This window comes from Equus asinus, chromosome 4 (genome assembly GCF_041296235.1).
Source record: "Equus asinus isolate D_3611 breed Donkey chromosome 4, EquAss-T2T_v2, whole genome shotgun sequence".
In the NCBI taxonomy this organism is placed as follows: domain Eukaryota; kingdom Metazoa; phylum Chordata; class Mammalia; order Perissodactyla; family Equidae; genus Equus; species Equus asinus.
Window position 1 is genome coordinate 90,973,701 of NC_091793.1, and position 26,083 is coordinate 90,999,783.

Below are 26,083 nucleotides of genomic sequence, written 5' to 3' on the forward strand. Positions count from 1 at the left end.
CGGGGCTACCATGGCATGGTGGGCACTCCTGCAGGCTGGGCTACAACCCAAAAAGCATTCTTGGGAGCCGAGCTGCCCCCATCTCCTCTTACAGTCACATTGGCCACTGTGTGAGGATCCACAACCTGGCTGGCTGCTACCAGGGAGGGAAAGAGAGATCCACTCACCCAGTTCCACTACCTCCCAGGGATCCAGCCCACCTACCTTCAGGTGCAGGGCTGCATAGATCTCTCAGACATCCTGTTGTGCTGTGCAGGCATCCTCTGGTAGTCAGTGAATGTCCATTTAGTTGTAACTTAGAGAGGAGAAACAAATGGAACAATTCACTCCATCATGATGCTGACATCACCTCCCCAAAGTCTATATTTTTAATCATTGAACTGTAGATAAATTATATAAATAGCCAAGAAAAGACACAACTCAGTAGTTTTGTTACTAAAAAGGACACAATCCTTTAGTAATGCTAGTGATGTTAATACAGACAAGTGTGTCCTCACCATATGCCAAGCACAGTAGCCCAAATATTTTTCATGATTATTTCTTTTGTTACAAACTTCAAAAATCTCTCCTTAATGAGAAAATAAGTTCAGTTGAGCTTATCTGCTGTAATTCTCTTATATCATTGGTGCTCAACTTTTCATATATCCAGAAATCACTCTATCAAAGAATCTCCACCATGCTAGAAACAGAAAGCCCATGTTTCCCAAGAAAAATCTATGTTCACTGCATTCTCTTACATCTTGAGTGCACTTGCCTAGACTTCTGTGCACCCCAGGTTGAGAACCACTATCTTAAAAATCATTATGGTATGATTTAACCTGTAAACTACCTAGCAGGTAAGAGAAGTATGTTTGTCTCAAACATGCAACTATCCATTCAAGTAAATATACCTCTAATTGCAAATGAATCTAAGTATGCTTGCTAATTTGTTGTAAGTCCCAGAATAGGGATGGCCAACATATAGTATGAATGGTACCATTCTCATCCCCTGTACCTGGGAGAGACTCCTTGGCATTTTCTCATGGAGCCCAGCTGAAGCTCAGCATTTTTTTCAACATAGCTCTCTAAGCAGTCATCACCAGTTGATGGGAAACTAATTTTATTTGCTATCCCTGTTTTAGAAGGCACAACTTTATAAAATAGTTAAACATCTTTAGGGGCTAAAAAACTTAAATCTAGAATTCTGACATGATAGAGTGAGAATTCTGTATGATGACCCAGCTTCCTTTCGTTGCCTGTATTCTGTCTGATCTCCAAAAGAACTGAAGGGATTCCAAAAAGCCAGCGAGGGAGCAATGTGCTGTGTAAAAAGAGAATACTCAATTGGAACCCCGTACTGAAGATTTTAGCACTCTGACTAAATTTTGCATAGGAATTCTATCCTAAAAAAAGAATTGCCATCTTTTACCTAATTTGGTTGACTAAAGCTGTTTTTACAATAATGACTGATTAAGGGCAGAGAAACTGCAGTATTACAGTTTTACAGGCTTGATGTGAAGCTAAGCATAATTGTAATATCACTGCATTTACTGTTGTTATCACTCCCATTATTCAGAATCCCATTTACTCAATTCACAAAAATTAAGACCCTTTTGCTCTCACAGTGAAAATGTTGGAATAAGGAAGAGTTTCTGTAGCCGTCCTGAGAAGGTTTCAGTAAGGTAACAGAAACATTTATAGCCTAACAGATTTTCTGGTGAAAAAGGCAATTCGTTTAAATCACCCAAGAAGATATTATGCCACACAGATTATGATTTTCTGTTATTACTGTGTTCTTAAAAAATTCAAATCCAACCAAATAGTAACATCATCATTTCCATCTGGGCTGTCAATTAGAATGGCTAACGTCAGTATGTACTGATTCAGATCCCCATCCTATCTTAATAGATAAGAGGCAAACAAGTATAATGAGCAGTTAATGAGAACTTTTGGTCAACCAAGGGAGAATAATGTACATTTTTTAAATCAAAGTTTAATGTAGAATGCAGAACTTTTTTTAATTGCATAGAGTCACAGCTTCTATTTGCAAATTTCTATTTCCAGATGCTCTCCCTTTCTCATTTTTTCCTTTCTTTCCTTTCCCCCCTCCTAACACAAAAGGATTGAGACTACTAACAGAACTTTTTTTCTCTTTCACATCAGATGCAACTCCAGTAGTACCTTCACGGGCAGCAACTCCAAGATCTGTAAGAAATAAGTCTCATGAAGGAATTACAAATTCTGTAATGCCTGAATGTAAGAATCCTTTCAAGTTAATGATTGGATCATCAAATGCCATGGGAAGGCTATATGTACAAGAACTGCCTGGAAGCCAGCAACAAGAACTCCACCCTGTCTACCCCCGGCAGAGATTGGGCAGCAGTGAACATGGACAGAAATCTCCATTCCGTGGCAGCCATGGAGGCATGCCCAGCCCAGCGTCGTCAGGTTCCCAGATATATGGAGATGGCTCAGTCTCTCCAAGGACTGACCCACTTGGAAGCCCTGATGTTTTCACAAGAAATAATCCTGGTTTTCATGGAGCTCCCAATTCTAGTCCTATTCACCTGAGTAGGACTCCTCTTTCTCCACCTTCAGTAATGCTACATGGTTCTCCTGTACAGTCATCCTGTGCAATGGCTGGAAGGACTAATATACCTCTTTCCCCAACCTTGACTACCAAGAGTCCAGTAATGAAAAAACCAATGTGTAATTTTTCAAGTAATATGGAAATACCACGAGCAATGTTCCACCACAAACCACCCCAAGGCCCACCTCCCCCTCCTCCACCTTCTTGTGCTCTTCAGAAAAAGCCATTAACATCTGAGAAAGATCCACTTGGCATTCTTGACCCTATTCCTAGTAAACCAGTGAATCAGAACCCTGTTATCATTAATCCAACTAGTTTCCATTCAAATGTCCACTCTCAGGTACCTGTGATGAATGTAAGCATGCCTCCTGCTGTTGTTCCTTTGCCAAGTAATCTCCCTTTGCCAACCGTAAAACCTGGTCACATGAATCATGGGAGTCATGTACAAAGAGTTCAGCATTCAGCTTCAACCTCCTTGTCCCCTTCTCCAGTGACATCCCCAGTGCACATGATGGGGACTGGAATTGGAAGGATTGAGGCATCGCCCCAAAGATCACGCTCATCTTCCACATCATCAGATCACGGAAATTTCATGATGCCACCTCTAGGACCCCAGGCCACTTGTAGTGGTATTAAGGTTCCACCCAGGTCACCAAGGTCAACAATAGGGTCCCCAAGGCCATCAATGCCATCAAGCCCTTCTACCAAGTCCGATGGACATCATCAGTACAAGGATATCCCTAACCCATTAATTGCTGGAATGAGTAATGTACTAAATACCCCAAGCAGTGCAGCTTTTCCTACTGCATCTGCCGGAAGTGGTTCTGTAAAGAGTCAGCCTGGTTTGCTGGGAATGCCTTTAAATCAGATCTTGAACCAGCACAATGCTGCCTCCTTTCCAGCAAGTAGTTTACTCTCAGCAGCAGCCAAAGCACAGCTAGCAAATCAAAACAAACTTGCTGGTAACAACAATAGCAGCAGTAGCAATTCTGGAGCTGTTGCTGGCAGTGGCAACACTGAAGGACATAGCACTTTAAACACCATGTTCCCTCCTACTGCCAACATGCTTCTCCCAACAGGTGAAGGGCAAAGTGGTCGCGCAGCACTAAGAGATAAGCTGATGTCTCAGCAAAAAGACTCATTGCGGAAAAGAAAACAGCCACCTACCACAGTGTTGAGTTTGCTCAGACAGTCGCAAATGGATAGTTCTGCAGTTCCTAAACCTGGACCCGACTTGCTAAGGAAGCAGGGTCAGGGTTCATTTCCCATCAGTTCAATGTCTCAGTTACTACAGTCTATGAGTTGTCAAAGCTCTCACTTGAGTAGCAATAGTGCCCCGGGTTGTGGGGGCTCAAATACTGCTTTGCCTTGCTCTGCTAACCAGCTGCATTTTACAGATCCCAATATGAACTCCAGTGTTCTTCAGAATTCACTGACACAGAACATACCTTTAAGAGGGGAAGCCGTGCACTGCCACAATGCAAACACTAACTTTGTTCACAGTAACAGTCCAGTCCCGAACCACCATCTTGCAGGTTTAATAAATCAGATTCAGGCTAGCGGGAACTGTGGGATGCTCAGTCAGTCGGGCATGGCTTTAGGAAATTCATTACATCCCAATCCACCTCAGTCAAGAATTTCAACGTCCTCCACTCCAGTGATACCAAACAGCATTGTTAGCAGCTATAATCAAACAAGTTCTGAAGCAGGTATGGTTTTATTAGAAAAAAGTACCCAAAGGTACTAAACTTTTCTACGTTTTTTAAAATTTGTACCAAAATATTTATTATGATAAGAAATGATCCTTTCCCCATTGTGAAATTCTCATCATTTCTTTAGTATTTATAATTTTATTTACAGAATGCTAGGGATTTGTCTATTAGAAAAAAATAGCCAAGAGGATTCCATGTGTTTCCGTTATTTGTTGTCAATCTGTGTCATTTTGAATATTGTTCAACTTTCAGTTGGTTTTATAACCATTGGACTCTAAACTACAGAAGAAGCCATAGAAGGCAGGGTTTCCTGGTTTGTGAGACATGTACTTGGTCTATGCCAATATAAAAGCCGTTTCCCGTAGCTTTTGTTTGTATTCAGGTAAATGGAACTCATCTTGGAAAACCCAAAAAGGCAAAAATAAATGGATTTTTTGTTCTTGCTGCTGACCAGAAATAGGTGAATGGATAGGAAAAGGTAACTAGAAGTTGTATGATGTAGAAAGCTGTCTTCTAATGTGTTTTCTTATTCTAGTTTGCTATCCTTTATTATTGTTTGAGAAAATTCAAAAATGGTTATTGGCTCCTCCCTTTTAAAAAAAAGGTAATAATTTAAGTTTTCTAATAAAAAAAGGCTTGAAAACCTGATTTCCAGAATTTTTGATCTTGAAATTGTTCTACAATTTTCTTATAGAACTAAACCTGTATTTTTACCATTGACATTAAGGTTTTGAACCTGAATTGATTATATCTCTTCGTCCACTATTAATGAAGGAGATAAATTTACTTAAAAGTAGACACATTAGAAAGAACTGTATTTTGTGTAATAGAATCCTCAGAAATTGTTAGAAAAAACAAAACAAGCACTAAAGAGGTGAATTCATTGAGACATCAGAAAATTTGACCATGAAAACATTAGAAAGAATACCTAAAAGCCAACACTAATGGTTTGAATGATTTGTGGGAAATGACAGAGAGGAAATAAAAGATGATAGTAGAAAAGATATTATTCAGATCTGAGAACAGTGGGCTTTAAAAACCAGATTGCCACTGGAAATGAGAAAACTGCTGAGGCTTTTAATAATAAGCTATTGTGTAGATACGTATAGACTGCATTATACCACCATGCTGGAAAAGCATTATAAGCTACATGTCTTCATTGCTGATAGTAAAATCAAATGTTTTCCTTCCTGGTGTCATTACTTATACCTGCCATCCTCCACAGCCTGTGTTATGTGTTATGTTTTGATGTCAGTATTTAATGAAGAATTGTTCATCGGCCTCTTGTGTTAAAAAGAATATAAGGTGGAGAAGATAATTGAAATGATTAGTGCCTTCTTGATATTCTTAGTCTAAGGAATCTCATGAAACTATTTTTTTATGTGTTTAACAGGATACTTATTCCAAAGGGGCTTCCAACTTTTCAATGACTCATAATCCTTTTTAGATAATTCCACACAAATGAAAATTTAATCTTACTCATTTAGCAGATTAAAGTTACATAAAATCAGTCACTATTCATAAATACACCATATTTATTGAGCATACCTTCAATCATATAGATGAGACATTGTTAGTCTCATTGTATTAAATCTTTAAGTTTTGATACCCCTTACCTCAACTGACTTTGTTTCAGGTCTAAGTTCATATTGCAAAGTGTATGTATTTTATTAATGATGTATTTCAATTCATCTACAATGGAAAAGACCAACATTTATTTATATTCTTATTTCTTCTGGTTGTTAAGTTTAGACTTATTTTATATAGTCTTGGATGTGTATTTTCTTGTTCCACGCATCTCTGTAAAACATTGAATCTGGATTGCTAGTGCTGGGATTGTCAAAACACACAGGTTGAAAATTTATTAATATAAGAAAAGTGTTAGCATATAAATAGCTAAAAGGGACAAGAATAAATATCTGGTAATGATATGGATGTGACCAATGATGTGTAAGCTAACAGAAAGCGTATGCTTGATAAATACCTAGGTCAGTAAGAATTTTTTAAATATTAAACCTAATAAAATTAAATACTAATTAATGTACATAGATATGATGTGCAGCTGGTTTTGAAAATGGGTAGATTTACTAATTAATGTAACTTTTGATGAGCTAAATATTGACAAGGTCTCTAATGCCATGTTTCTTTTTGATACGTAGTGAACTGTGTCAACTAAGTATACTGTCACTGTAATTGCTTAGCCCAGATATTTATTTACACTGACATTTATTCATCCATCAAATAAATGCCAAAGCTGAGCATTCAGAGTTAGACAGCAGATGTCAGTCACAGCTATCCCTGTAGGTTTTGCTGGGTATTCCTAGCATACCAGTAAGAAATGAGAAGAAAAACACATTTTATTCTTAACACATTGCTTATAGCTATCATTGAGTACCTATTATGTGCCAGGTGACTTACCTATAGGATTTCTAATTTGTGCAGTTTTCCAAAGTATAAGGGATTATTGTCCCCATTTTACAGATAACTGTCCAAGATCATACATAACTGAATTAAGGTTCAAAATCAGGTTCCTCAGATTCTAAAATCCATTTTCTTCCCAGCTGTTCTTCTTCTAAGTTCTTCATCTGAAACATTCAGTGGTCCAAAATACTGTTTTCACTTTCAAAATCTTTAAAAATGTCCAACACATAATGAATTAAAGCACAATGATGATGTTAGAAGCCACATTTGTAAATTTTTGATGCACTTTTAGACAAAAGTCAAGTTATTGTTGCTTTCTCTCTTTGGACTCCGATATCATAGTTTACAATGATTAGAATGTTTGTGTCAATACAGATGAAATGCCAAAAATATCAAGAGAACTGCTCCCCACTTTGTGAATCACATTTGGTGACCTTTATTTTAATGAATTGGTATCACCTCACTTACTCAGATAGGAATGAGTTTCCTAGTGGGTGATGTGTCAATAAACCTTTGAAGGAGACGACTATGCAGATGCGGGTCTTGCCATTCCAAGCATGATAGCACAGTGAGGGTGAAAGAGACCCACAGGTAATGTGGTCCAACTCTACTCTGTGGTCACAGAGCCTGGACGGAACGCAATCTAGTGCCTTTTTTCCACTCTCCTAAGCAGCAGCTCAAAAATGTTACATTAAGACATCAATTAAGACAAGAAATCACTTGCTCTGAAAATGCTTAATTTTTTTGGTAATTATTTTCAAAAACTTCTTTTAAAGAGAATTTTCCTATCATAAATAACCCCAATAGTGATTTTTTAGCCTATATGTGAGTTCTATGGGACACATTTACAAAATGTATTGCAACTCAGGTATGGGAATTGGAGGCAAAGACAGTAAAAGATAAAAGATATGATATATGGATAAAAGATCTGAAATGCTTAGAAAACATTTCTAAAACTCACCATACAAGGCTTTATTAATTCTAGTTGATGTTTTGAAATTGCCTTTCCACTAAGGCTGTCTAAACACTTTGCATTGTAAAGTTTACAATTCTGTTAGCCTTTTGGACATCAAATAACAAGTAAAGTTGAATATTTCCATGTAACAGATTTAGAAACTGACCAGTAAGATACTTGGTGACATTCTTCAAGTTATAAAGCAAAGCTCTGATGGATCTGGCAGCCAAACCCCAAAGTTCCTGATTCTTAGTCCAAACATTCAAACTGCTAAATGCAGGTATGTTCTGAAATCCATTAGTAGTAGACATTTAAAGCAACTTCTCCGGTTATGAAGAGAGACAAGTTTCAGCATTTAAGTGGTTTCCAGCATATGTCCTGTGGTGTTTTGGTTTAGGGAGGAATCAAAAATCAAGTGCCCTTGACTGGCAAATTTCATCAGGCTCATGCCTCCTTCGGGCGTCTCACTGCTGCCAGCCCGCTGACTATAGAACAAAGACACACCTGCCAATAATCCAGGCCTCTGCAGAGGACCTAGCCCTGTCAGTGGCCACATGACAATCCATCCCTTCCATGGCCCTCTGGCTTTTCACAATTTTCAGAAAGACAAAAAGATTTAAACTACTCTGCTAACCATCTTAATAACTGAACCTGTTCTTCCTCCAATGTGATAAAATCATTAAATACAACTTTTCACTTTAAAATACTTTTTATATTCTATTTTTTTTCTGATAAAACACATTTAATCACCTCTTCTAAACACATGAAAATATAATCCTCTGATGGGGCAGAGTATGAGTTTGTACCAGAAGAGAAAATAATTCAAACATTTATTTGCCTTAACTCTTAAAGATATACAATGACTAACAAGAATATAAATAAACCTATGAATAGATACATGTTCATGGATATTTCTATATATTTTTTAAAGCTCTGGGAAAGAAGGCGTTTTTCTTTCAGCACAAAATACATTTGATTGAAACTCAGTACAGCCATTGATATGGTAGGTATAAGGAAATGAAGTAGAGACCACAAAAGAACACTTTGGGTAAAAGACTGTAAAGTAATGAGCTTGGTTTTTTGTTCTGTGTATTAATTTATTCTCAGAACATGCCAGTAAAGAAAATAAAGGGAAATTTTCATTCCCTACATTTGAGGTTATAGGTGCAAAAAGGTTATGAGATAAAAATGCTCGAGCGTGGATTGTGCTATATAGGTTAGCCCTCTCAGGATATGGGAAGTTTGTGTAGAAATAATATTCTAGTCTTATATAGACTAACATAGAGTGAAGAAAGGCAGAAGCTCCTTTAAGGTTGTGACAGAATTAATAATAGTTGCTATTGAAAGTATTTCCACCCAAAAATTTGAATGCCTAGATTTTATCCCTCATCTGATGCACAAGGCTTCTAGGTTAAAAGTTGCCTTCTGCTCTTGTTTTTTAACCAAATACCAAAACTACATTAAATTCTTGGTTGTATGATAAAAATCTATGTCTATTCTTTTGGGTTAAATTTTTGCAAAATGAGCCATATCTTCTTTGCTGTAAGATATTTTTACAATAGACAATGTCTTGCTGTTTAAGAAGGTTTCCTAATATCAGGGTTACACCACTTGTTTTGTTTACATATTCCAGGTTTAATATTTCCTTGTGTACAAAAGAAGGAGTTAAAATATGTTTGACTTTAGACATCGAGTCTATGTAATCAAAGGTGATAACTCAGAGTGGTGTGATATGTTTGCTGATTCAATGATTTATTTTGTACCTTTCAAGAAATAAATTGCCCCAGTGTGCAAATTGGGAAAATTTTATTCCACTGCAATACACTAAGCTCACTTATAAAGCCACTAAAAATCTTTCAGTTCTCTAGTGGATGCATAAGCTGTTACTTACTAAAATCAAGTGGTCTGAAAACCCTGAAGCGAAGTAGCTTCTGAAAGTACCCAAATTCTAGGCAGTAATGTTAATCTAAAAAAATTTGACTCATTAAAAATAATGCTTAAAAATATTCCTATAGTGTCATCAGAACAGATTTCATTTCCACATGCATGTAGTACTAAATAAATCAAATCATAATGTTCTTACTTTCTAGGAACTTATATCAAACAACATTAATGCCAACCAAGCAAACAGTAGAGTAAAAATTATTTTCTAAGAATTATACCTCCTGCAAATTTAAAGTAACAACTCACCTTTTTACAGATTAAAAATGGAACTAGACAACAGAAGCCTGAAGTAGTTACTGAGATACTCCTAGGATAGGAGCTAGTCCAGGGAAGTTTGGAATATCTATCCAAGACTCATGGGAGAGAGTATTTATCACAAACACTGTGGAGCAGGGCTCCTGGGCTGCACAAGTGCACAGGGACACCTTTCACCCTATAGTCTGATAAATATGCTTCCTGGAGCACAACTCCATAGACCATCCCCCACAGAGCTGAGCAGCTCTGAGGCCTGATCCTAAAGTAAACTTTTTTTACTTCTTCCCACAGTAAGAAATTAACTTGCATTACAATCCACTAGAGATATGTTTTTAATGTATAACAAATAAAAGTTTTCTGGAAAAAACACATTACATGTGATGTACTCTGATATTTTTGACCCATTCTGTCTTATCCTATCTTGTTCTATTTCTTTTTTTTATGACAGTCATGACCCACTGAAAAGATTTTATCACCCATTAACAGGACATGACCCAGCACTCTTATATATAAGTTAACAGAAACAGTTTCCACAAAATAATACCCAGCTACCCAATGGACTCTTTTTTTCTTTTCTATTTCATTTATCAAAATGTACTGGTTAGGGCATACTAAAGTGATTTTGCAGCCTCAGATAGGTTTAAACGCTGTCTTAGAATATTCATGAGGCAATTAACTCAGCAAATATTTATTGAGCACCTAGTATGGGCTAAGCACTGTTTCAGCTGCAGATAAAATAACATACAGTGGAAAGATACAAAGTTAACTGTATTAATAATCTAAAAACTCTTGCTCTGCTCATTAAGCAAAATGAGATAAAAGTTACAATTGGGATATTGATGAAGCATTTTAACTTTAGCATATTCCAAGAACAGAAATCCTACCAAGCAAGAGACTTAACCTCTTTTCTCAACATTTGTTTCTTTACAATAAATATTAACAAAAATGCAATAAAAAACATTTGTTTAAAAAAGCCTTTTGTTACTTGAGTAAACAAGGGAAAAATCTCAAGCATTTTTCATTTATTCCAAGTTTTCAGAGTAATTCTATGTGTCAAGAGAGGAAACAAATGATGAGTAGCCAAAAAAAAAATCACATTTCTTTTTCTTGTCTGACTCCATTACCACCACAAGTCTGACCTTGATATAGTCATTAACTACTGAGACATCACATTCCAAGATTCAAGCTGCATCCGTGTTCTTTCCTCCTCCCCAGCAGGTTGGCCCTGATGAGGGTCTCAGACAATGCAGTTGATCCCTTCCCTCTCAGCTCCTAAGTGCTTTGGTTTGGGGTCCCTCCCTCCCTTCCTTGTAGAGAACAGATAGCCACTAGTCCCTAGGGCTTCCTGCCTATTTCTGGTAAAGGAATGCCAGGAATTTACATCAGGATCCAAAGCACAAAGATAGAGATTGATATGTATAATCAATATATAAATACATATTACCATGCCATTACTAAGGCTTGGGAGGAAAAAAGTTATTGAACGATCTAGACTTCCTCTAAAAGTTATCTTTCAATTTATTTTTTTAAAATCAATCCTGTAAATATAGAGAAAATTCTATGGGATTGAAAAGTGAATCAATTTATTAGACACATTAAGGCGTGATATTTTCTCTTGTCTCTAGGAGCGTTCATTTGAAGGATTACCATTGACCCCGTTTGCAGTTAAAGTACACTTGCCAGAGCAAATGATAAAGGTCAACTGGTGAAGGAGTACCTTCTATATGACTCATTTCTTAGGCTCTTGAATTTTATGGTTAAAAATCAGTATTTTGGCATATCAATTTAGAAAAAGTTTTCTAGCATAAAGTAGTATTTATTCAAAATTGGAGCTATAGATCAAAGTGTGGTATAACGTTTTTAAACACCTCATTGGTCCACTTGATATGAGCTTTATGCCCTCTTTTGTACATGTACAAAGACATGTGCAACAATATTGTTAATACTTAGCCAGCCTTAGATGAGTGTAGCATGATATTAGCAACCACTTTTCTCAAAGAATATTGGTGGTGAAGAAGAGAACTCTTAAAGAGGTAGACATCACTTTTGTTTTGAAAAGCAGTTTTAAATAATAAGGCAGATAAAACATGTCAAGAATGAAATTAGTAGGAAAATATCCTTTAAAAAATTTTCTGATGCTATTTCCGTATACATACATATATAACTCACACATTGTAAATTATATGTGTGTGCAAAGAACACTGTTGATATCTGGAAATCTACCCCACCGAGCAAGTTCCCACCATTGTTTCCTCATTGTACTAGACTGTCTCAATCCCTGATTGGGTGTCTAGGCACATGATATGGCAACAGGAAAGTTTATTTGGGTGTCTTTCCAATCTTCTCTCCTACTTCTTTAAAAACAACAGAGACAATGAGAAAAAGAAATTATGCAAGTTCATGGTGCTGCTGGCTCATGTGAAATAATCATTTTTTCCAACTAAAGAACTTCTGCAACTTACTAACTTGTTCCAGGCTCCCACCTGCCTTTTGGTTATTTAACTGCTAAATGTTTAGTGAATAGTTTGCCTTTTAAAAAACTCTTAGCAACTTTCCCTTTCATTAGACTAAGGACAAAACATCTTGGCTGCAAAAAAAAAAAAACTCAACTTTAAGAGAACATTTTTCCCCACAACAGACCCTAAGTTTTTTGTGCAGAACTATGAAGTACATTCACCAAAGAGTGCCTATTCAAGGTTAAGTGGTTCAGAAATAAGCAATCCCCAATTTCCCTCCAGCTATAAAAATTCAAGTCCTCCTTGAATGACCCCAAGCATTAATGAGTGACTTTAACAGCTCAGAGTTCTTTGAGATGGACCTGTTCCTCTGTAATGTGATTTTGACTCCCTGGAGCACCTGGGAGTCTTCTGAAATAACTCATCATCTTCCGGCCATCTCCTTTCTAGCATCTCTTATTTCCTGGCATTGGACCAATACACTGGAGAGTTGGTTTTCACTTTCTGCACAAATGGGTGGTGTTCTCTCCCTTTCTCCACATACATATGTGCCACACACACACTATCAAATGACCTGATTTCTAGAAGTTGAGCGCAAGTTTTGTGATCTTAATAGACTCATTCAACCAACCAGCATTTCTTTAATGCCAAGCATATGCAGATATGGAGGGAATAAGTGATCCTTGCCTTTAATAGTTTAGAAAGATGATTTCAAATTTCATCACTGCTTGTCTAAGGTAGCAGGTTTAACCATGGGTAGGAGGGCTGGGTGTGTGGGAAAGCAGCGTGCAATATTTTCAGTCCTGTTTCTTTGTTCTGAGTATGCATAGGACTCTATTACCCTCCATGCACTTTATTATCTCCTTGTCTTTCTTTTTAAAATTATTTTGCTTCTACTTAGAAGTCCTTTCTGTCTCTTTTCCCACTCTTAAATCCAGATGAAATGTTACCACTTGCTTAGTTTTCCCTGACACCTTCACTTTTACAATTGTTACATACCTGTTATAGCTGTTAGTATATTGCACTATAGTTACACTAGCTATATGAAAAAAGCTTTAAAATTTCCTTGTTCATAATAAGCTCTCAATAAATGTATATTTGAGGGAGCAAAAAGAGAGACAGGGAAATTTGTGTGTTTATCACTTTGCCTAAACTCAGAGTTCCTGCAGGAAAGGACAGGGTGTTGTGGTTTGGTTTTGTTTTGTATCACCATTTCTATCCTTTTGTTCAGCAGAGTTTACCTGTTTGTTGAATTGATCTATTGAACATTAGAGAAAATAAAAAATAGGCCTTGATCCATGTATTACCCTTAAAAAGCTTGTGGTATTCATCACTTTCTTGTTTGTAACACAAAAATAAACCCAGAGTAACTATATTTTCTTTATTGTCATTCCTCAAGAATATTTAAATAGAGAACTTTTAGAATAATATCCCCAAATGGCTACTTTCTTGAATCTTAAGTATGAGTGCTTCTCTCTTACAAAACAAAGATAGAAAAATAATAACCTCAAAGGAAATCCTTCATCTACAAAGCCTTGCCATATATACACTAGAGTATTTTGAAAATGTGCTCTGACTGTGGTTAGAGGAATGGTGATCTGTATATTTAAATATGTCGTCATTATTTAGCAGACAGGAATAAAGACAGAGATAGTGATTACTAGTAAGTAAGAGTTCTTATTAGCTTGTTTAAAAAGATGATCTTCAAGTGCAAATAAAGCACAGTACCTATTTATGGAAATAGCAGCAAGATTTAAGAAGCAATGAAATGTTTAAGGTGTTGAGTATTTTATTACAAATCTGAATTAATATTTAAAAAATTGTATATCATATGCCTACTTCAGCATTCAATATGTTCTTACCCTACTCTGTGAACATAGTCATTATTTCATGATAATAGTTCATAAATATTTATATATTTTCAAACAGGGTTTTTTTAAATCTCATTCTTGAAATGAAACAGCTTTTAAAAAAAAGCAAGACATGACAGCTGGGATAAATTGCAAAGTCATGCTATAGGAATATTCTATAAGGTGTGTTGGATATGCTGATTTATACTTACTACTATCACCACATCACCACTACTAACTACAACTACTTATGTCAATAATAATGATGACAATGATTACTCCTTTTATTTGTATAGACTTTTGCACATTACAAGCCTTTCACTTACCTTTTTTGATTCTCATAACAATCATACCAATGATGTTATGAGATCCTAAGGATTTTTCCTTAGGAAAAATTCAAAGGTAGGAAAGTATCATATGCAGAAAGATGTTCATCCCTGTGTTAGAGAAAATGATGAAAAAATCAAAATATAAATGCCAACTTTATCAGAATGGTTCAATAAGTATAGTCGATCTGTATGCTATGTGGTTAAAAATATTAATACAAAGTATATATCAAAAAGGAAAAATTCATGTGTTACTACATCAGGAGAAAACAATATAAAATTACATTTGTACTACTATCACAACTATGGAAACATTTCATTGTGTTTGGACAAGATCTCAAAGGTAACATAGTCAAATATAAAGTTTCTTGTTATGGCATAGCACAGCAGTAAAGTGTTTGAATTATTTTAGATTGTCAGTAACACTGGTATTGTTCATTATACCATATACATGTTTAATATAAAATTAAATGCATATGCTTGTAATAATAAATATTTGCCAAATACATGTATTACATAAAACAATGCACCCCTTTAGAAGACCTTTTTATGAAAAGATGATTGTAGGTTCCTTTTTAACAGAATGTGATTCTCACCCTCCCACCTCACCCCAGTGCATCTGGATCACCAGGGGTGATTTCAATGAATACTACTGCCCAGGCTGTACCCCAAGAGATGAGTTTTCTGCTGGTCTGGGATAGGGCCCAGGCGTTGTTTTGTTTTTGTGTATGTGTGTGTATGTAAGTACTCCAGGTAATTCTATTGTGCAGCTTGGATTGAGAACAACTAAAACAATTATAATAAGCAACTGAAATTTTATATTTTTAAATATTAAATTCCCTGAATTTTCATCTCTAGCATAAGACTTTCAGGATTAAGAATGCTGTCTGGCTGAAGACTGGTCTGATTTAAGAAATCATGAGTACAAAGTATCTTTATGCTATCATAGTGGCAAACATTTTAAAATGATAAGATAATGTTGGTGAGAAATGAGCACTGCCATACACTGTTTATGGAAATGTAAATTGAATGTGTATTGATCAACTTTGCTGGAGGGCAGTTTGATAATATGTATCCAAAACCTTAAAGATATATAACCCTTTTGTCCCTGGAATTCCACTTGTAAGAATTTATCCTTAGAAAATAATTGGGCATATTGGCAAAAATGAGTTAATAAAAATGTTTATCATAGTGTTGCTTACAATAATAAAAGACTGTAAACAATCAAAATATCAGTGACTGTAGGTTGATTAAATTATGGTATATCCACACATGATGTTAGTAAAATGTTTGTGTAATTAACGTGAGTTAACATGGAAAGATATTCACAATGTATTGATAAATGAAGAAAAGTTACAAAACAGCATGAATCCATTTTTGTTTAAAATATGTAATATGTATATATACATCTGCGTGTGTATATATGTACAGGTGGGGAAAGCCCAGAAAACTATACACTAAAATAGTAATCGTTATTTTCAAGATACTTTTTACTATCTGTTTTATACTCTCGTGCATATTCTAGTTGGTTTTTTCTTTTCACCAAAAGCAAGTACTATAATTATAAATAAAGACCAAAAGCTTTTTTAAAAATGAAAAAAATGTATTTTGAAAAATGAAGCCTTGTTACATTTATCTACCAAATTGAATGAACTACCACACAGATTCCCCCATCTTCACCTTATCCAGCTATGAAAAACAAGCTATGTGGTAGTTAGAAACAGCTTTTTCTTAATATGCTAAGTTTCTTCAATATATTTATTTTCCAAGTAGATTAGGAAGTGTGAAGTTAAACTTAAGTTTCATTAACAGGTGTCAAATTATCTCTGATTACAATTAATCTGATTAAAATCAGCAAAGATGACTTGTAATGAATTAACTGAAATGTATCTCAATGTATTTTAATGGGGTTGTCTTCCTTAACATCTGTAATTAATAAATGGCTTGTGTTTTTTTCATTTTAGGCATTTCAGGACCATCATCCTCCATAGCCATAGCTGGCACCAACCACCCTGCCATCACAAAGACAACATCTGTTCTTCAAGATGGCGTTATAGTCACCACCGCAGCTGGAAACCCACTGCAGAGTCAGCTACCCATTGGGAGTGATTTTCCCTTTGTTGGCCAGGAGCACGCACTTCATTTTCCATCCAACAGCACTTCAAACAACCATCTTCCACACCCCTTGAACCCCAGCCTCCTCAGTTCTCTACCTATCTCTTTGCCAGTGAATCAACAGCATCTCCTAAACCAGAATCTATTAAATATCCTCCAGCCTTCAGCAGGAGAAGGCAAGTCTGAGATCAACCTCCACCCTTTAGGTTTTCTCAACCCGAATGTAAACGCTGCTTTAGCTTTTCTCTCCGGTGACATGGATGGGCAGGTATTGCAACCTGTTCACTTTCAGCTCTTAGCAGCCCTGCTTCAGAACCAAGCCCAAGCAGCTGCCATGCTTCCCCTGCCATCTTTCAATCTGACCATCTCAGATCTTTTGCAACAGCAAAATACCCCTTTACCCTCATTAACACAGATGACAGCCCCACCAGACCATTTGCCAAGCAATCAGTCAGAGAACAGCCGAGCTGAGACCCTTTTAACCAGCCCCCTGGGGAACCCTTTACCAAGCTTTGCAGGCAGTGACACTACTTTTAACCCCCTGTTCCTCCCAGCTGTCACTGGGGCCTCAGGATTAATGGCCTTGAATCCCCAGCTGTTGGGAGGTGTCCTGAACTCGGCATCGGCCAACACCGCTAATCATCCAGAGGTTTCCATAGCAACTTCCTCCCAGGCAACCACTACCACAACCACTACATCATCAGCAGTGGCAGCACTGACTGTCTCAACACTTGGTGGGACAGCAGTGGTGTCAATGGCAGAAACATTGCTGAATATATCTAATAATGCTGGGAATACACCTGGTCCAGCTAAACTCAACAGTAACTCTGTGGTGCCACAGCTACTTAACCCTCTACTGGGGACAGGTCTGCTTGGTAAGTTAAATTTTTTCACAAATTTTTACAAAAGAAACGTTTTTCTAATTCTATTTTCTCCTTTTTAAAAACTCCATTTTGTCACACTATTTTTAAAAATGTTTTTGTTATGTCACAGCTTGCTTAAGGAACTAAATATAATAACACCCACCCACAACCATAGTTATACGAACATGAAAATGACTTTTTCCTTTTCCCCTACTCTAGCAATACTAAATACCATTTTAATCTGCTTTCTCTTCTAATTCTGATGCCACCTAAACCTAACCTACCCATCATTCTCTTAAGCCAAGTAGAGTCTTATTTTTCAAATAATAAAGCACAGGTACATCTTAAAAATAACTTTTATTTGAATTTTAGTTGGTGTGGCATCACAGGGTTAGTATGAGCAGCTGCACTGTGGATGAAAACAGTTTGAGGAAGTGTTTTTCCAGGTGATCCCTAAATAAACAAATCTAAATGTTTATCCAGCAAAATAAGAAACAAGGCATAAAAACATTCAAAGTTAAAATTTGCCCAAGTTCAAAGAAACAGACAACCCCAATAGCTGCTGCTAGATTTCCTCAGACAGTATTATTCTTTAGAACTTTGAGGCTTAAAAACAAAAATCCTTCATGTAGATTACCCTATCACAAAAAGTTAGAAAATGTCAAGTGTATTCAACTGATTGGTGAAGGTAACTATAATATAAAGTACAGAGATAGTGTCCACAAAGTCTGGAAACATGGGCAAATATACATGATATTATCAAAGACATCTTCAGTACATAAAAAAATATGTTTCCAGATTTTATGGACGTCTTTATAATACAGTTTAATTAGTTCTATTTAGTGTTGAAATCAAATAACCTAAAAAGCATTACAGATTTACATATTTCAAGTTACAAGACAATTTCTATGACATTATCCTCAAGATAATTTCAAAATAAGTTAATTTGAATATAAATTTAGTTTAATCCTAGCTAATTATATAATATTTATATTTAATGATTATGGCAGTGAATTCTTTTGCATTGTTAGCTTTCTTTACAATTTTAATTTCAGGTGACCCACCTTTTACTTAAAAACAAAATACATATTTCTAAACCAAATCCAATTTTATTTGGTGGTATTTATTGATGATTGTGGCTTGAGAAAAAAATTTTGTTAAAAAAAAGCCTGATCAAACTAACTTGTTTTAATCATCTGGTCCAATACTTATGATTACTAAAACATTTTAGGACTAATTTCAACCTTTAATTGTTGATGCTCCAATAAAAATAATTTCAAGGAATTGTATAACACTGAAGCTCAATATATAAAGATTGCCTAATCGATAGAGCAAAGACTAAGTAGTCTCTCCATGATATAAAATTTAAAAACTAACTACTGAAGATAAAATTAAATAATAAAACTATTCTTTCCTTACCACTTAGTAAGACTTTGAGGAGAAAAAGAGAAAAGAATTACCATGTAAGTCTAGTTTTTAGATTTTGTTTCAGAAATCCTCAGGTACAAAGATAGGCATAGGATCTCCAAAGAATCACATTGACTTACATTTTATGTTTTTCAAACTATAGGTGACATGTCCTCAATAAACAATACTTTGAATAACCATCAACTGACTCATCTACAGTCGCTGTTAAACAACAATCAGATGTTTCCTCCAAATCAGCAACAGCAGCAACTTCTTCAGGGGTACCAGAACCTCCAGGCATTTCAAGGACAGTCCGCAATTCCTTGCCCAGCTAACAATAACCCCATGGCTTGTCTGTTTCAGAACTTTCAGGTACTCTCCTTCCCTGGGTTACTTAAGCAGAAAACAATGTCTAGGTTTGTTTAAACACTTAATTTGGGGGAAGAGAGGAAAGAAGGAAGTTATGTGCCCTTTCACCTCTACATACTGTTATTTCTCAATAATGAATATTGTTAAACATTCCAGTCTTTTGTGTAAAGGTTATTTTATTTTGCCTGAAGCATCTCAGTGACTTTGGAGCTGAGAGTAAAAGCTGATCATGTTACCCTCTTAAACTCTTCTGTAATTTCCCATTACTCTCACGATTAAAATCCTCATCCTTAACATGCCTGCTTGGCCTCTATCTCCAGCCCCAGCTCTCTCCTCTCTCTCCCTGGTCTTCCCTTAGTTATACAAGCTGAATATATTCATGAAAGATTAAGGAGTTATATAGAAAGAGTAACACTCAATAAATATAAGAAGAAAATATAGGGAGCCAGCCCTGTGGCCAAGTGGTTAAGTTTGCATGCTCCACTTCGGCGGCCCAGGGTTTCACCGGTTCGGATCATGGGTGCGGACATGGCACTGCTCATCAGGCCATGTTGAGGCAGTGACCCATATAGCACAACCAGGAGGACCACAACTAGAATACACAGCTATGTACTGGAGGGGCTTTGGGGAGAAGAGGAAGCAAAAAAAAAAATGAAGATTGGCAACAGATGTTAGCTCAGGTGCCAATCTTTAAAAAAAAAAACAAAAAAAGAAAATATGGAAGTTTTTAAAAATAATCTTGGGTAGAGGAGGTTCTTGTGGTAAGACACAAAACCAAGAAGTCAAAAAGGAAAGAAATAACAGAGTTGAATACATAAAACCTTAAAATTTCTATATGATCAAGGGTATTCTAAACAAAATTAAAGACAAGTGGCAACCCGGCAAAAAACACTTGTATAATAATAGCAAATAATTGACATCTGTAATATAAAAAGAGTTCTTACAAATCAGGAATAAAAAAGATAATTGATTAGAGCAATAGATATGAACAGACAATTCATAGAATAAGAAAGATAAGTTAATAAACATATGCAAAGAATAATCAGAGTTATACAAATTACAACTTTACTATGTCCATCAAATTGATGATTCCCTTGCTGACTGCGGTGTGGGGAAATGGATTCTTTTAGATGTATTGTTGGTCTGATTGTATGCTGATACATTCCTTTTGGAAGGTAATTTGATAGGTTATGAGGTTTTAAATAGACATGTCCTTTGACTCAGAAGTTCAACTTCCATGTATCTATTTTAGAGAAATCTTCAAATGTGAACAAAGGGACACATACCAGACTGTTCATTACAACATGGTATGTGGTGGAAAAAATTAGAAACCAGTTAAGCGTCCATCAGTAGGGGAATAGTTAAATAAGTTATGCTATGTCCGTCTATCTGGTAGGTTAAAAGATCAGGTAGACTTGTATAATCTAATATGGAAAGATCCGCAAGATTGCAAGACTTCAATACTGTGGTATTGCAGAAAAATATTAAAATACTCACCATTTATGTGAAGGAAAGAAGGAAGGAATGAAGGAAAGAAGGGAAACTAGATATACACCAACATACTTTAATGTATTAAAAGTAAGTATCTGCAAGGATGCACTCCAGCAGTGATTAATTCTGAGAAGGGAAATGGGATTGGAGTGGGATGGGAAAGTACAGATTTGGAGGGGGTAGTAATGAGGAAAATTTTTATCTTTTTTGGCAATAAGAAAATATTCGTATACATCTTATATAATAAAATAATTTAGAAGGGAAGAGGAAGTGTTCAACCATATCACTGAAGAAAACAAGTAGATAAAGCCTGAAGAGAATCTATTAGATGTAGCAATTAGGACATCACCAGTGACTTGGTAGAATGCAGTTTTGGTGGAGAGGTGGGAGCACAAGCCAGATTGCAATAATAGAAGGATGAAAAAGCTTAGGAATTAAAGAGTGTGGATTACTCCTTCAAAAACTAACTATGCACATAGTTATATACTAAAGGAAAGAGCCCAAAAAAGTGGAAGAGATTGAACTTAAGAGAAGGGATAACAGATCAGGCAAGATCCTTGAGGAGTACCTTGGGATCCAGACGTAAATAGAGAACTTGCCCTCAGAGAGCAGAAGGGGCCCCTCATACACTGGGAAGCAGGACAGGATTTGGGACACATATAGTTGCAGGGAACTGTGTGCTGCTGGGGCCAGGAAATAGCAGAGTATAAGAATTACAAGAATTCTTGACCCATGAACTCCATTTTCTCTGTTAAGTGAGGTTATCTACTAAGAATAGTGCCGGAGATGGTATAGCATCCAGCTCGAAGATGTGGATGAAGATTTGAATAGTTATGGAGGAGAGTGATAGCTAACTAGAGGATCATAGGATTGAGGGAAACAATAAGCCCCAGTTGGAAGCCATAAGTTCCTATAGACAGATACTCAGCATCCTCACAGTAGATACAGATAAGGCAGGCAGTTAAACTTATCCAAGATTTTATCTGGTAGGTGTAGACGAGGGGAGAATGGCAAGAGAGTGGTTGATGTGCTGATGGGTCCCAGGCTCTGGTATAGAAGGGAAGGATGTGAAGACAGTAAGGGAGTGATCACTGTGGGGAAAATCTGAAGTATCAAGGATCTGGAGCAGCAATTCTTAGACAGGTTTGGTGAAATTAGAATAACCTCAGGACAGTTGCAAACTGCACTCATCCTTCCTGTCCTGACCATTGATATTCTTCCCTGGTGGGTATTCCCTCCCTTCACCTCTGCCCAATTGGGAACCACTTCTATAGAGAGCCACTGTCCCTGTTGATAGCATGGGAATGTCCCTCAGCTGGTAGCCTGGTAAGGTTGAAGAGTAGGTGTTACTACCCTATCTGAAAACTTCAAAAATATAGTGTCATATCAGAAATATTTTATTGTTAAGAAAGGAGTGTATGTATTTTGTTTTGTTTTATCTTGTATTGTATGTCACTTAGTTCAGTAGAAATATCAGTGAGTTAGAAATCATTTTCAAAATATGGTTGCCTCTGTGATTTGAGCTGTGCTGGTGACTGACTTGTTTCTCTCTTTGAATCCCAAGTTGCAAAAGGTATAATGACACTAAATACATGGAGTCATCACCTGAAAACATTTTGTGCCCAACCATCTCAACTTCACTTTTTCTAGAGAATGTAAAGTAGGGATGATTAAAAAAAAGTCTGTTGAATGATTTCAACCAAAGAAATGGTACCCAAGTATAATCAAGACACAAGTTTTTCTACACAGGGTGACTTTTTATTTCATTTTTGAGCTTTGTTCTTTCTTTATATTTCCTTCCTTGTTATATGTGTTTGTCTTTTGGTAAATCTTAAAATTATGGTCTTTCTCTTCGAAATCTTTAAATTTTTTTTCTCCCTTTCACTGCTTCCTCTCTATTTCTTTAAGGTGAGGATGCAGGAAGATGCAACTCTCCTAAACAAAAGAATAAGCACTCAGCCTGGGCTCACAGCACTTCCTGAGAATCCGAACACTACACTTCCGCCTTTCCAAGATACATCTTGTGAGTTGCAACCGAGGATTGACTCATCTCTTGGTCAGCAGGTGAAGGATGGCCTTGTTATGGGTGGCCAAGGTGATGCTTCTGTAGATGCCATTTACAAGGCAGTTGTTGATGCAGCCAGCAAAGGAATGCAGGTTGTCATCACCACTGCAGTCAACAGTACAACTCAGATCAGCCCCATTCCAGCTCTGAGTGCCATGAGTGCCTTCACTGCTTCGATTGGTGACCCGTTAAGTCTCCCCAGTGCTGTCAGTGCGGTCATTCATGGACGAAACATGGGCAGTGTCGATCATGATGGTAGGCTGAGGAATGCAAGAGGGGCCCGGCTGCCCAGGAATCTGGACCATGGGAAAAACTCAAATGAAGGAGATGGGTTTGAATATTTCAAGGCAGCAAGTTGCCACACATCCAAAAAACAGTGGGATGGGGAGCAAAGCCCTGGAGGGGAACGAAACAGGTGGAAATGCGAGGAATTTTTAGATCATCCAGGCCATATCCACAGTAGTCCTTGTCATGAAAGGTCCAATAATGTCTCTACACTGCCATTTCTGCCTGGGGAACAGCACCCAATACTGTTACCACCAAGAAACTGTCAAGGGGATAAAATTCTGGAGGAAAATTTCAGGTATAATAACTACAAAAGAACTATGATGACTTTTAAGGAGAGACTAGAGAACACTGTGGAAAGATGTGCACACATTAATGGGAACAGACCTCGACAGAGTCGGGGCTTTGGAGAGCTGCTGAGTACCACAAGGCAAGACCTCGTCCTAGAGGAGCAGTCTCCAAGCTCCTCAAATAGTTTGGAAAGTTCTCTGGTCAAAGACTACATCCATTATAATGGAGACTTTAATGCCAAAAGCATTAATGGGTGTGTGCCTAGCCCTTCAGACGCTAAAAGCATTAGTAGTGAAGATGACCTAAGGAATCCAGACTCCCCCTCTTCAAATGAGTTGATACATTATAGGCCAAGGACGTTCAACGTTGGCGACTTGGTCTGGGGCCAAATCAAAGGACTTACTTCCTGGCCTGGAAAATTAGTAAGAGAAGACGACGTTCACAATTCATGTCAACAAAGCCCCGAGGAAGGGAAGGTATACCAATCTTTATCCATTGTCAAATAACTAACCTTTGTTCAGATATCAATTACTATTTTTTGTTATCATCACTTTGGATTCTTTGGATTTGAAATTAGGATTCTTCATGACTCATTGAGGTCTCACAAGCTTCTGGAGCGTATAATGAAGAGGGGATGGTTATAGTCACCAAAATGTCGTATCAACAAGGGGTGAGTTGTGAAGCATTTGTAGATCCCACTAGGGCTCAGGGTGGCTCTAACCCAGGAACCAGAATTTCCAGATTCTTGTTAACTCTGCCTTCCTTCCCTGCATTTACCTAATTCTTCATTCCGCACACAGAGGATGAAGGCAAGTGGCAATGACTGGGAAAAAATCTGGTGGCTTTTGGAGTCCAGGAATGCAGCAGAGGAAGGGGCCCTCCCAGGCAACAGAAAGTGCCAGGGGAGAGCCTCTCCTCCATGTGCTTACGTGTGACATTTAGAGCTGGGGAGAGGGTAAAAGCGGCGTGGAGTTGCAGCCATTTCTGGAAGCAGCAGGTCATGTCTGAGTTCAGAATGCTGTCTCCTTTCAGGAAAAGTTCTAGGCCTTTATAACATATGGAAATGTTTAACCCCAAAGTCTGGTTCTACTTAACACAATCTGATCATATAAATTAAATGAAAACTTCTCCATGAAACTACCATTCAATTTAGAAGAAATTAGTAGGGGTCTTCTGGGCTTTATTCCCCCTCACAATTGGTAGAATTGGCTCACTAGGCAAGAAATATGCAGAATGTTTAAAGTAGACAGAAAAGTTTATATTTGACCGGGAAGAAATAATTATGCACATTCCCCACATATGATGAAGAAACATATAATTTTTCACCTCCTTAGGAAATAAAAATTACTCTTACAGGTACATATTATTCTCTTAAAGAGCATATTGTATAAAACTATTTCAACTCTGCTCAAACCTCCACTGGCACTTAGGTTTAATGGCAGGAAACCAATAGCATTTTTGTCAGCACAATAAAAAGATTGTCTTTCTCCAAATGACCGGGAGGTCCTTAAAACTCGTTGCTTATGATGCCTAATATATACTTGTCAGGTACACTCTGGGCATTATGTTTCTACGTTTGATAAGAAAATGAATTCCATACTCCCTAGTCAGAAAACTTTTTATTGTCTAATCTCTCTGAGACCAGACAAAACATTCTTTATGTTGACAAACCTAAATATTTTTGACATTTTATTCAAAAAATAATTAGAAACAGCAAAATTGGGCTTTTATGATATAAAGGGAACTGCTACAACTACAAGATGTAGACATTGAACTGTTTTACAATCTGTGTGCAGATGAAACTGTCTTTTTTATGTGGCATTTTACAAAAAACTTAACTAAAGAAAAGATTATGACCTTCCTTTCCTGGAAACATTCTTCCTGTCCTAAATGCCTTGTCTAAATATCTTTTTATGTCCTCAGGAGAATAAAGGCATGTACTTTTAACACATTTCACGTTAAACTATGGTCCTAATCTTCTGATTAGTCTGTGTTCACAAACTACTGAGATTGAATTACTCACTAATGTTCGGGCAGATACCCTTAAAAAAAAGTTGTTATCTAGAAGTCCAAGAAACATGAAACATTTATGTTGCTTCATTTAAGTAAACAAATAGTATTCATTCACTATAAAATAATAATACACGTTTCAAAACTCTGGATTCTTCTTTGTTATTGTAGGCAAGAGATGAATTCCTAATAGGAAGCATGAAATTGTTTCTCTAAATTCAGATACTCCCCCTACCATTGGCTAACATTGTAATTTGGCATTCTCAAAGCCTTGATATCAAAATCTTGATATCAAGATAGACTAAAAATATTTTTAGTAATTCAGAAAAAATCATTTAAAGCACACATTCAGAGGTGCAAAATTGAAAACATGTAATAGTAACAACACATGAAATATTTATCTATCATTAAAAAGCAAGGTATAACAGCCTTAAAAGCTGCAGGGCACTTAACATTTTTAGAAACCTCTGGTCTTTTTAGGACCTACCTCACTTTTGCACATAAAAAAATCAAAGTACTACTTCACAAGCACTGTTTTTTCTCCTATAGCTCACACAACAAAGGAAGGGCTTCCTCATATCTTATTTAATGATACCCAGCGAGCCAAACAGTGTTCTCAGTTTGTAACACCAGAAAAGGTGAAATTTCAGACACAAGTCTGTCTGACTTCTAGCCAAATGGCTTTTGCCTGATATCTTG

At 36.7% G+C, this 26,083-nt stretch overlaps 1 protein-coding gene across 11 annotated transcripts in view; it reads left to right on the forward strand.

Moving 5' to 3' along the window:
- MBD5 (methyl-CpG binding domain protein 5) overlaps window positions 1-26,083 on the forward strand; it is a 409,939-nt gene that overhangs the window by 363,135 nt on the left and 20,721 nt on the right. For 8 of the 11 annotated variants that reach the window (XM_070507660.1, XM_070507659.1, XM_070507664.1 and 5 more), the window contains 4 exons: window positions 2,143-4,278; window positions 16,453-17,478; window positions 19,037-19,245; window positions 22,642-23,850. In XM_070507660.1, the coding sequence (XP_070363761.1) occupies window positions 2,143-4,278; window positions 16,453-17,478; window positions 19,037-19,245; window positions 22,642-23,850 (4,580 nt within the window). Of the gene's footprint in view, window positions 1-2,142; window positions 4,279-16,452; window positions 17,479-19,036; window positions 19,246-22,641; window positions 23,851-23,951; window positions 24,045-26,083 lie in introns of all 11 variants that reach the window. The other 3 variants (XM_070507667.1, XM_070507668.1, XR_011502803.1) reach the window with 2 other exon arrangements.